Consider the following 13,741-nt stretch of genomic DNA (forward strand, 5'->3'; position numbering starts at 1 on the left):
AGAAAGAAAGAAAGAAAGAAAGAAAGAAAGAAAGAAAGAAAGAAAGAAAACAGAAGAAAGAAAGAAAGAAAAGCTACCTCTGTTTTGTGGTTTTCAACATTTCAGTGAATTTTTAAAAAGCTCATTTTTCATCAACATTCTCCTTTTCAATAATGTAGGTGACCAATGTTATAAAAGTATACATTTTCCATTTGATGAAATAACTGCATTACCATGTTCAATGTGGCAAACCTATTTGACTCAGTTAGTCCTTATGGAATGCCTTGATCACTAAACCTGTGGGTCACCTACCAAATCGGTGTTATTACTTTGGAGCCTCCTGAGGAGATAGGGACTGAAGAAAGCTTGTCCCATGGAGCAGGAAGTCTACCTCTGCAAGCCAATTGAGCAAGCAGGAGCCTTGAAATTTGCATTCCTCCACCAATAATTGTGATTGCTTAGACATATCACATTTGTTTTACCTTTAATATTCTCACCCTCCAAACAAAATGGGAATAGGGGCAAAGAAAAAATAAACTCTCAGCTGGGAGAAAGCAAAAGAAGGGGTGAAATTGTCTAAAAACAAATGTATTCATTACATGACATAAAATGGTAACCCCTCTGTACATCATCTTTATAATAACAATAAAAAAGCAAAAACATAAAAAGTAAACTTTCAGGACCTTGTCAGCTCTTAATCTTAATAATATTATCAATCTATTCCCAAGTACTAATTCAGGAAATGGCTGATGGGTTAAAAAGCAATATCACAGTGATTTACCTTGAATGCCACTTCTCCAATTCCCAGTTGTATGACCTTGGGCAAAGAATGCGCCCAATTCTATGACTCAATTGTATAACTAATAATAGTATTAAACTCACAGATCCATTGAAAAGCTTAAATAAAGATCAGGCATGATGGCACATATCTATAATCCCAACTACTTGGAAGACTGAGGTTAGGATGATCAAAGACAGCCTCAGCAAGGAGCTAGCAAGACTATCTCAATCAAATAAGAGTAAACTGGTGACATGCTTGTAATCTCAGCTACACCAAAGGCATGAGTAAGAAGGTAAAGGTCAGTGGCTGGCTCTGAACAAAACCACAAAACACTATTTGAAAAATATTTTTTTAAATAGGGGCAGAAAAAAAATAGGGGTAGAGGGCACAGCTCAAGTGGTTGAGTACCTGCCTAGCAAGTGCAAAGCTTTGAATTAAAAAAAGAAAGGGACTAAAGAATTAAATCAATTAATACACATTAACTATTTAGCAAAGTGACTGGCACACATAAATATGTGGTTCTGTTATCATTATTTTTTTTGTCAGTCATGGGGTCTGAACTCTGGGCCTGGGCGCTGTCCCCCAGCTCTTCAGCTCAAGGCAAGTGCTCTACCACTTGAGCCACAGCACTACTTCTAGTTTTCTGGTGGTTTATTGGAGATAAGAGTCTCATGGACTTTCTGCTTTGAACTGTGATCCTCAGATCTCAGCCTCCTGAGTAGCTAGGATTACAGGCATGAGCCACCAGTGCCTGGCTGTTATTATTTTAAAAAGCTACCTAGTTGTAAGTCTTAGCCCCTGGACCTTTGTGAGGTTGAAACTGCATAAGCAAAAGCAGCCATGAGAAAAGGAGAGAGAGGCCTTCCTCTGGGCCTTGGCACTTTCCTGATCCTCCAAGAAGGAAGAATCACATCCCAGAGTTGTCCCAAATCTGAGTAAACTGGATGTCTTATAAGTTTACTGTATTTCATCATTTTTAATGTTTTGTGACAAAATTCTTGACTAGGATTTTTACTGCCTACATCCATAACAATTTGCCTTGTTGCATTGTAGAAGTTGCTGTCTGGTAAACTGAAGCATACTTCCAAACGTGGGAGGACAATGTTCTAGTACATTCCTCAAGGACTCAGAGGTTTGGGCTCTCCAGCTCCCTGGACAAGTCTCTTGACCCTTTTGTCCTTGTAAGTTTTAGAATGGCTTACTTTATCATCAAAACAAGAGGAAATGTTGGGATGGTAGTTCAATAGCACAGGCAAGGTCCTGCTGCTATCTCCAGTATCATAAATTAAACAAATAAATAATCCATAGGAGAGAAATTGTGGTCTCTTTGAGTAAAGCTGTATCGTGTTAAGGGAGAAAGAAAAACAATAAGATTTGAGACTCCTCAAAAATCTTAATTCTTCCAAAACACACTCACTAAAATCTTTTATCATGGGGTTACCTAATAGTTCACAATAATAATTTCAACATTCTCATTTAAATTAAATACATTGTATATATATGTCAGTTATATATATATGTATATATATGTATGTATATATGTATGTATGTATATGCATGTATGTATGTATGAATATACATATACATATACATATACATATATATATATGTCGGTTGTAGAGCTTGAACTCAGAACCTGGGTCTTGTCCCTGAGCTCTTTTGCTCAAGGCTACCGCTCTACCACTTTGAGCCACAGCTCCACTTCTGGGTTTTGAGTGGTTAACTGGAGATAAGAGTCTCATGGAGACTTCTCTGCCTGGGCTGGCTTTGAACCATGATCCTCAGATCTCAGCTTCCTGAGTAGGTAGGACTACAGGCATGAGCCACTGGCGCCCAGCTACATACTACATTATATAGCCTGATATAGCCTGATTTTCACTTGCAATATAACTCTTAATAATCATGAAGGTAAAACATTTTCTGAGTAAATTTTCATACATAAATCCAAAAAATATTGAACATTCATTCTTCCCTAATGAAAATGTCAGTATACAGCTGGAGAAATGTTTTTAGAATAAAGGGTAACCAGAAGGCTTTGGAAACTGGCAGATGATAATAGGTCTGTGCCCTGAGGAGAAATAAAACCTGGCCAGGCCCTTGTGGGTAATTTGCAGACCTCCTAAAGCTCAGAGATCTTCAAATCTGGTGACCATTTAGCAGCCATGATTGCCTGAGACTTCAGGTTCTGATGACTTAAATCTTTAAACCAAAGAAAACCAAAGTGATAGGGCTTCTTAGGGGGTTGGCTTTCAAATGTCTTTTGGAAAACTATGGTTCTAAGACCTAAGCAGTAGTTAGATGATGATAGTTTGGGGCATCTAAAATATTTACCTGTAGCACAAGTTCGTAAGGGCAAAGTGACCTGTGCCTGTAATCCTGGCTGCTTAGGAAGCTGAGATCTGAAGGCCATGATTTGAAGCCAGCTAGAACAAGATAGCACATAATATTCTTATCTCCAATTAACTGCCCAAAATAAAACGCCAGAAGTTGAGCTGTGGCCCAAAGTGGTAGAGTGCCTGCCTTGAGCAAAAAAGCTAAAACCACGCGAGACTTCAAACCCCAGTACCTGTAGACAAAAAAAGAGAGGGAGAACAACTTAGAAGGCCATAACTAGTCCTTCTCTACATGTTGAGTGAAGAGAGTAGTTTCTCTCTGACCCATACCTTTTCTGATATCACATATAAATGTACCTAAATCTGGGGAAAGAAAAATGACCTTTCCAGGCCAGGCACCAGTGGTTCACACCTGTAATCCTAGCTACTCAGAAAGCTGAGATCTGAGGATCGTGGCTTAAAGCCAGCCTTAGGTAGAAAAGTTCTCAAGACTCTACCTCCTATTAATCACTAAAATAGCTAGAAATGGAGTTGTGGCTTCTAGCCTTGAGCAAAAAAAGCTCAGGGCCAATGCCCAGACCCTGAGTTCAAGTCCCAGGACCAGCAAAAAAGAAAAATGGCCTTCCCATTAAAATGTTTCAAACACTTCAGTCTGAAAAAAAAAGTAGATCAGACAGGCTGCTGTCCCATCTCTCAGCTCAGCTGACCTGCAGCTCACAAATCAATTATAAAAAGGCTATTCCTCCAACAGGTTTGACAACTCGCTGGCTTCTGACCTTGAACTGGCCTCTGACTACCTGCCTTCTTACTCTGCAAATTACTCAGATGATTCCAAAACCTGGCGGCCTGTGGAGATCTTCAGGCTAGTGAGCAAAGAGCAAAATGAGATCTCAGACAGGAGAATCTGTGCCTTTGCATCGGCCCCAAAGACCTGCAGCATTGAGCGCATCCTGCGGAAAACAGGAAGATTCCAGAAATGGCTGCAGGCCAAACGCCTCACACCGGACCTGGTACAGGTGAGTGTTTAGGCTTTGGGCAGAGGGGGTTAGGGAGAGGAGAAAAGAGAAAGGAAGGAGGGAGGGAGGAAGGGAAAGAAGGCAGGAAGGGAGGAAGGGAAGAAGAGAAGAAGGGGAGGGAGAATGATAATGGATCCACCATCATCTCAGTCTAACAAAATGAAGTTGTAGTCCAAAATATCCAAAATATGACTGTCATAAAACAGAATGGCTATGACAAGACCTAATCAAGATTTATTTATAATGAGCTCCATCACATTTTCATCCACCATTCTTTTTGATGTGACCCTTGGTGATTATTTAAGGAATATTCAAACCTCACATCTTGTCTGAAGATCTGATAGGATGGCCCTTACAAGTCACTCCCTGACAAGGTTTAGCTCACCTGGCAGTCTTCACCAAACCCTAGGCCAGCTGAGCATCCTGCTGTAGAAGTTCCATATGCATCCTTTTTCACCATATAGAAATCAGCTTCTTTTCTGTCTCCCACTATAAAAAAGAACCTGCTGAGCACTTGCGGCTCATGCTTATAATCTTAGCTACTCAGGAGGCTGAGATTTGGGGATCATGGTTCAAAGCCAGCCTGGGCAAGGAAGTCTGTGAGGTTCTTATTTCTAAGTAACCATCAGAAAACTGGAAATGGAGCTGAGGCTCAACGTGATAGAATGCTAGCCTTGAGCACAAAAGCTCAGGGACAGTGTCAGGCCCTGAGTTCAAGCCCCACAACCAACAAAAAAAAAGAAAGAAGAAGAACTAGACCTCAATCACCAGCAGACTGTAATAATACAGCACCCGGCCCCAGTTGAGGGTGCTGCACCCACTCTCATAAAGACCCTCCCAGTTTTTATGCTCTTTGACTTGCGATGTGTCTGCTTCATTTATTTAACTCATTCTAACTGAATACCTACTTTCACCAGGTACCAAGCTGCACTTGGATTTTCTTGTTTCTCAAATGGCAGCAAAAGGTCCCTACTCTGTCTCCCTCACTTATCCTAATGAGTCTATAAATATGAAAATATTTTAGTGACAATCCATAACTATAGAAACACTTAGCAGCATTCTTATAAGTAAAGCCCCTTTATTTATTATACTAGATCTTTCTTTTGCCATGTTGCATTTGACATGCACTGAAACAAGTTTAGCTTCTTTCTGCCTGAACAATATCCATTAACAACATTCTGACAACACAGCTTAAACCATAACCATTTTCACTTTACTTTGGTCTTCCTCTAGCCTATCTTCTCACTTTCACCAGATTTTCCCCCTTCCTTGTAAAAACCAGAAAAATATCTTTTTTTTTTTTTTAGGTCCAGTCGTGGGCCTGAACTCTGGGCCTGGGCGCTGTCCCTCAGCTCTTCAGCTCAAGGCTAGCGCTCTACCACTTGAGCCACAGTGCCACTTCCGGCTTTTTTCTTTTTGCTTATGTGGTGCTGAGAAATCGAACCCATGGCCTCAAGCATGCAAGGCAAGCGCTCTACCACTGAGCCATCTTCCCAGCCCCAACCCAGAAAAAAATCAACAATCATTTATAAATTCTGGGAAAACCCCATCCATTTTTCTTTTCTTTCCTTTCCTTTTCTTTTCTTTCTTTTCTTTTTTGTGCCAGTCCTAGGGCTTGAACTCAGGGCCTAAGCACTGTCCCTGAACTTTTTCTCTCAAATCTAGTGTTCGACTAATTGAGCCACAGCTCTACTTCCAGCATTTTGGTGGTTAATTGGAGATAAGAGACTCATGGACTTTTTTTCCCAGGCTAGCTTTCACCTGTGATCTCAGATCTCAGTAGAGAAAAGTACTAAAATTAGAGGCATCTGGCTTCCATTTCTCTTTCATCTACCAAGATGAAGGTTGTTACTAGTCCTTTCTGGCACCATCTCCTCCTTTTCCTGCCCTCTTCTCCTCCCAGAGATTTTTAGTCCTTGGGACTTCACAGCCTGAGCAGGGTGATCTTAGGCCTCATCTGGGTAGCACTTTGAATGCTTGTTATTTTCTTCTTAGTGAAACTCACACACTGAACAGCTTCAAAAAACTCACCCCTCCATGTTAGAGAATTAAAAACAAGAGTTTAAAGAAAAACTTGTATTACTCATAGTATATCTATAACAGACAGAAGGTAGAAACAGCCTGAATGTCCATCAACTGATGAATGGATAAACAAAATGTGCTTTATCTATACCAGTAAATATTATTCAACCACAAAAAGGAAAGAGGTACTAACGCATGCTATAACATGAACATTGGAAACATTCTCAGCAAAATAAGCCCGATCCAAAAGGCTGCACATAATTCTATTGATAGGAAATAGCCAAAATCCATGCAGACAAATGACAGACTAGTTGTTGCCAGGAGCATGGGGCAGGAAGAATTGGGAGCAACTGCTTAACAGGTACAGAGATTCCTTTGGGGAGAATGTAAAGGGTAGTTGTACTAATTGCACAATGAATGAAAATGGAGAGTTGAACTAGTTGCACAACCTTGTGAATGACTAAAACCCACTGAAATATACATTTTAAATGGTTAAAGAGGTGACTTTTGTTATATGATCAATTTTTAAAAGGAAGAATAGCATTAAAAAACAAATTTGCCTGGCCAGTCATGGGAGTGCACAACTGTAATATCTGATACTCAAGAGGTTGAATTAGGAAGATGGAGGTTCAAGGTCAGCCTGAGCAAATAGTTAGTGAGATTTTTTTCTCAAAAACAAGTCAGTCTAGAAATCCAATGTGATACCTATCAGTATTCCAACCTCATTCTTCAAGGAAATAGAAGCACCAATCCAAAAATTAATATGGAACAATAAAAGACCCCGAGTAGCAAAAGCAAGCCTTAGCAGAAAGAACAGTGCTGGAAAAATATCAACACCAAATTTCAAACTCTACCACAAAGCCATAGTAATCAAAACAGCTTGGTACCGGCACAAGAACAGACCTGAGGACCAATGGACTAGAACCTAAGATGCAGAAATGAACCCACAGACCTATAGCCACCTAATCTTCAATAAGGGAGCCTAAAAAAGTAGAATGGAAGAAAAACAGCCTCTTCAGTAAACGGTGCTGGCAAAATTGGTTTAACACTGTAGAAAACTAAAGCTAGATCCTTATATATCATCCTGCACCAGAATCAACTCCAAATGGACCAAAGACCTCAGAGTCAAAGCAGACACCCTGAAAACACTATAAGGCGGAATAGGAGAAACTCTAGGGCTCCTTGGCACAGGCTGAAATTTTCTTAATAGAGACCCAGAAACACAACAAATCAAAGAAAGGTTGGACAAATGGGATTGCATGAAACTGCAGAGCTTCTGCATGGCCAAGGACATATCAAGCAAGATCAATAGAAAGCCGATGGATTGGGAGATCTTCACTAGCCATACAACAACAAGGGTCTCATACCTAAAATATACTGGAACTCAGAAAATTAAATCCCCCAACAACAAATCCTCAGAGAAACAACTGCCCAATTAATAAGTGGGCTAAAGACTTAAAGAGAAACTTCTCTGAAGAGGAAATAAGAATGGCCAATAGACACATGAGAAGTTGAGCATTTCAACTTCTCTGGCCATAAAGGAAACGCAAATCAAAACAACACTGAGATACCCTCTCACCCCAGTTAGAATGGCTATAATCAAGAACTCTAATAACAACAGATGCTGGAGGGGATATGGACAGAAGGGAACCCTAGTGCATTGTTGGTGGGAGTGTAAACTTGTTCAACCACTTTGGAGAGCAGTATGGAGGTTCCTCAAAAGAGAGCTCCCCTATGACCCAGCAATCCCACTTTTGGGCATTTACCCAAACAATCATAAACAGGGGTTTACTAAAGCTACCAGCACAACTATGTTTATTGCAGCATTATTCACCATAGCTAAGATATGGAACCAATCCAGATGCCCCTCAGTAGATGAATGGATCAAGAAAATGTGATATATATATATATATATATATACACATACATATATATATATGTATATGTATATATATAATTGAATTCTATGCCTCCATCAGAAAGAATGACATTGCCCCTTGTTAGGACATGGAAAGACTTGGAACAAATTATATTAAGTAAGTAAGCCAGGCCCAAAGAAACATAGGTCCCATGGTTTCCATTATCTGCAATAACTAGTATAAGTCTAGGACAAGCAGAAAAGGTCAAAAGCTATATACATATGACCATATAAGATGATGTTAAGAAATAGGAAAGAGGGAACAGCTTATGCTATGCAAAACAAAAGAAATGTACATACCACCCAATGTGGAAGAAATAAGTGTATCGCAAAGCTCATAGAACTCATAAATGTTATAGACTGTAATAGACAATTTGCTCCAGGAAAGTTAGAATGTGTTTGTGACTTTAACTGAGCATCACTATCCCACAATACTGTGAAATTTGGGAAATTATGTAATCACTTAATCACAATAAAGAAATAAAAAAATAAAAACTCAAGATGAAAAAAAAAGATGATGTTAAGCAAAATGAACCCCAAGATAGGGACACAAGTGGTTTTTTTTTCTTGCTTGCTATTGTTTTTAATGTATGTATAATGTACTATGTGATTTTTTTTTCTTTTGTGTGTTCTTCCCCCACACTATAACCCTTGTTTTCACTGTATTTGATTCTGGTGCCCTGCATCTTGTATATACATTTTTCTAATTTGGGGAGGGGAAGGGAAATAACAAAATGCTGAAATAAGGATACAGGTTGACTCATTGTAGCAATGAGATGTACAAGACACTTGTTGAAAACGAACTTTACCTTTGGGGGGGGGATGGAGGAGTTGAGGAGGTGGGGAAGGAGGGATGGATGGTAGGGGAAAAACAAAGGAGGAGGTAACAATATTCAATAGGAAACATACTCATTACCTTACTCATGTAACTGTAACCACTCTGTACAGTATTTTTACAATTAAAAAAAACAGAAAAAAAAACAAGCCAGACAGCTGGGTGTTGGTTGCTCATACTTGTAATCCTAGCAACTCAGGAGGCTTAGATCTGAGAATCATGGTTTAAAGCCATGGAATGAAGGAAAGAAAGCCATGAGACTCTTTTCTCCAATTAACCACGAGAAAATTGGAAGTGGATCTGTGGCTCAAAGTGGTAGAGCACTAGCCTTGAGCAAAAAGAGTTCAGGGATAGCACCCAGACCTTGAGTTCAAGCCCCACAACCAACAACAACAACAACAAAAGGCCAGACATGGTAACTGATTGCTATTCAGGAGGCAATTAGGAGGAACTACAGCTCAAGATCAGACTGAGTAAAAGTAAGAGACCCTATATGAAAAACAAGCTAAAGCAAAAAGGGGTGGGGGTGAGGCCCAAGTGGTATAACAAGCACAAAGCCCTAAATTTGAAACCCAATACTTTTCCCAAATAAACAAATAGATATGCAAACAAACAAAAAAAAACCCTAACCTGTTCGGTAAATCCGTTCTCTTCGATCCTTGTGATGGGCAACTAATCTAAAAATTTGATCCATACAAAATACCAAACTGTTAATATCTAGTAGCATTTCACTGTTAGCCCTCCAAGAATTCCTTGAGCTCAGGAGTTGAAGATCAAGCTTGGGTGACACAGTGGTATCCTGTCTCATCAAAAACAAAAAATACCCCCAAACTGCCGCTACTAAACATGTGCAAACCTTTTGCCTTATCATTATTCCCTGAACAACTCAGTTTAACAACAATTTGCATAGTGTTTAGGCTATTTTAAGTAATCTAGAGATGATCTAATGCATGTCAGTGGATGTATATAGGCCCTATGTAAATATTATGCCATTTTATATAAGGAATTTGAGCATCTTCAGATTCTGGCATCCCTGCATCTTCCCTTATTAAATCCAGATGTGGCCTCGGAATCTGTCCCACTAGTGTTCCAAACAAGCACCCCTCTGTCTTTGATCTCATTTGGAACAAGATGAAATCTCTGTGTGGTTATTCATCCCAGATTTGGCTACACAGCTCTGCCCTATTTTCTGACAATTTGCCAGACATAAGTTCTAGTTTCTGGTTTGGAGACCATGATCTTTTTATACTTAAGTGGGGGTTCCAAACATCAAATGGGGAATAGTTACAGCATGGACAGGAGATATGTCCCATCCTTCAACTTGTATCAAATGGCTCAGCGCTAATTCAGCCTACTCTTAACTGCTATATTCTCTTAATGCTTGACTTAAATGGTTTCCCTTGATTTTCCTCAAGGGCCACTTTCTAACAAGAACCTAGGCACCCTCAAGTGTGTGTGTGTATGTGTGTGTGTGTGTGTGTGTGTATGTGTGTGTGTTGGTGTTTAAGGGAGGAAAAAAGAATACACAAGGGACTAACAGATTTTGTTCATAGAAGTGCAAGGCAGTGGTGAGAAAAAAAAATCAAAGAAAGTAAAAAAGGGATCTAATTGGCTCATGGGACCTTGGAATTTGGGCCTTGACTAGCAGGGTTATTTATGAATAAAGTCAACTTGGATGAGAAGTTGGCTACTTCTAAGAGTCTCGGGTCCCTCTCCTGCATGGGCCAGTGTGGCCTGATCTTAAGCACACTATCTCTAGAGCCACAGACAGGATGCTGACAGCAAAGAGGCTCCCAAGGAAGGCCACAGGACCAAGTATCCAAAAGGAGATCAGTGTTCGTATATGTGTTGTCTCTGCATGTGTAATGTTTATGCTAATAAAAGCAAGACTTTTCACATGCAAAAATGGCATTGTTCAGATGGGACAATCCCACAGGCTAAATTACTAGCCCACAGACAGAACCACAGCCAAGGATACTACTCAGAGCTTTTCATGAAGTGTTTGTTTGCAAACCCACAAAGAAGGCTTCCTCGGCTTTTGTGCCAAATGCCAAAGAAGCAAACGTCTAGGCAGCCCAGGGCTAACGAGAGTAAAATACACTGTGCTGGCTTCCCGTTCCCTCAAGAACCAGCCCATCCTCTGCTGCTATTGTCCAACGGTTATTCTCTTTACCCTGAATGGATTAGATGGCCGCAGAACATTTTCTCCCACCAGATGGCAGTAGAGAGTTCTCAAGCAGCTTTGTTTAAACAAGGATGGCTGGTAATTTTACTTCCTTGTCTCCATTATTTCCTTAAATAGATTGGGTCCAGGAAATTAACCAAAATGCACTTTAATCATTCAATCAAAATACAGGTTTACATGTAACTGCCACCAAGGGAAAGTAATTTTTGCTTATTTAACTCAGAAGTATTTAAGGGACTTTACAGGACCTGCATTAGGCACTGAGAGGGTTTTGTTTATAGGTATCTAGAAGCTATTTCTGCACTCTGGGAAATGACACCCCAGTGGGGAGATAGATTATACTAGAATCATCTGATACAAAACAGACTGTTATGAAATGTTTCAATGTAGATGAAAATATTATATTGGATGCATAGCTACTTTTCAAATTAGAATTTTTTTCCTTTTTTTTTCTTTTTCTTTGTTCTTTTTTTCTTTCTTTTCTTTTTCTTTTTTTTTTGGTGCCGATCCTGGGCCTTGAACTCAGGCACTGTCACTGAACTGTTGTGCTCAAGGCTGACACTTTACCACTTGAGCCACAGCTCCACTTCCAGTTTTCTGGTTGCTAATTGAAGATAAGAATCTCATAGTCAAGAAAAAAAAAAAAGAATCTCATAGTCCTTCCTGCCTGGGCTGGCTTTGAACCACGATCCTCAGATATCAGCCTCTTCAATACTTAGGAGTACAGGTGTGAGCCACAGGCACTCGGCTAGAAATCATTTTTAAACATTTTTATTGTTAAGTAGTTGAACAAAGAGATTACAATTCCTTAAGTCAGGTTAACTACAATGCATGTTGATCAATGTCACCCCTTCCATCATTCTCCCCCATCATTCCTCCTCCCATCCCATTCAAATTTTTGCATAGTGTACATTGAGTAATAATGATTGCATTTTTTCACCCTTCTTCCTTCCATTCATGTGCTCCCTCTTTTTTCCTCCCCCACAAACATATTTCTGCTTTCTGGTATTCATTGTTATAAACAGTTAATTATTAGAAAGTTAAACAATATATTACTTATTAGAAAATTTTAATCTGTCATAGGCTACCAGATCAAGGACCCTCCAAAGAATGTTGCAGTGCTTTTTGTTGCTATTTTTTGTTTTGTTTTTTGTTTAGAAAGTGACATGACTACACTGATGTTGAAACAAAAAAGAGCTGTATCATTTTCATGATTATCTAACTCGGGAATAAAACATGAAATGACTTGGTGGTAAAGGAAATTCAAACAACCCAAAGTCTTTTGCCAGTACACTTGGGACAATATTATTGCCTGTCTGCCCCCTCATGAAAATTCTTCCAGATCAGAGCCCCAACAAAAGTGATTAGGAGATCATAAGACTTGCCCTACCTATAACTCCCAGGAAGGAGGTCTTGTACTGTGTGTTGCTCGTAGAGTTTCAAGAGATATTATGGGCTAGGTACATGTGTACCCACACTGCACTTTCTCTTTCCTATCACAGAATGATTAGAGATAGGAACAACTAACATATTGAAGAATGGGATTTGTTTAGGGTTAGAGTTACTGAGACCTTGCATTGTGGCAAAGAGTTATTTGGAATGGAGACTTGACCTATTAGTTTCCAGGCCTCTGTTGTATTAAAGACTTCTAGAAAAGAAATAAATAGATCATTCAGTCTGTCCATTAAATGAATCCTAAATTATTCTTGCTGTAGCTGTGAATGAAAAGGAGATAGTAAAAGGCTTCCCCACTTTTGACATAAGTTGAAAAAGAAAAGGCAAGCAAGGGAAGACTAGGAGAAATGTTGCCAAAGGATAAGCCCCCACAAACCACTTCCAGATGAAGCTCTGGTGCCGAACAAAGACATATCTCCCCTCCTGCTCCCAACCATAATAGAAGTGAAACCTGAACAATCTTAAAGACAGACCATCCAAGGCAGCCTTTGTCTTTAAAAGGCTTTCTGCTTTCCTTGAGCTTAAATGTGAGTCAGTCAAGGCTGTTTTTACAGAGTTTAAGGCATCCTTTCAACTTACTATGTAATTCTTCCTTCGATATCTCACTTTCCCTATTCTGATGAATAGTAATCCTCCTGCCCACCTTGTCTCAGTTTTACTTGCTAGTTCCAGTTATCTGCAGTTAACAACAGTCCAGGAAATAGTACATAGAATGTTCCAGGAAGAAACAATTTGTGAATGTTTTTTAATTGTGAAAATACCATACAGAGGGGTTACAATTACATAAGCAAGGTAATAAGTACATTTCTTATCAAGCATTGTTGCCTCCTCCTTTCTTTCCCCTTAGATGGCTTCACATTTCTCCCCCCTCCACCCTGCATCCCCCACCCTCCCCCTGCACCAAAGATGTAAAGTATATTTTTTGACATAACATCTTGTACATCTCATTGTTACAATGGGTCCACCTGTACCCCTATTTAAACCATTTGTTTTTTTCCTTCCCCTCCACAAATTATACCAACATCAAATACAATGAAAACAGGAGTTATACCATGGGGGAGGGACATAAAAAGCAACAAAGAAATAATTTTATAAATATGTTAGAAACAATAGCAAGAAAGAAAAAAAACATTTGAGTCCTTATCTTGGGGTTCATTTCACCTAACATCAACTTATCTGACCGTTTCTGCTTGTCTCAGACATATACTAGTTATTGC

At 39.5% G+C, this 13,741-nt stretch overlaps 1 protein-coding gene across 1 annotated transcript in view; it reads left to right on the plus strand.

Moving 5' to 3' along the window:
* The window catches only part of LOC105996648 (chromosome unknown open reading frame, human CXorf36), a 43,463-nt gene that overhangs the window by 5,651 nt on the left and 24,071 nt on the right, over positions 1-13,741 (plus strand). The window contains exon 2 of the mRNA XM_013030840.1: positions 3,845-4,109. Within this exon, the coding sequence (XP_012886294.1) occupies positions 3,845-4,109 (265 nt within the window). The remainder of the gene's footprint in view (positions 1-3,844; positions 4,110-13,741) is intronic.

The sequence above is a fragment of the Dipodomys ordii genome, unplaced genomic scaffold, assembly GCF_000151885.1.
Source record: "Dipodomys ordii isolate 6190 unplaced genomic scaffold, Dord_2.0 Scaffold134, whole genome shotgun sequence".
NCBI lineage: Eukaryota > Metazoa > Chordata > Mammalia > Rodentia > Heteromyidae > Dipodomys > Dipodomys ordii.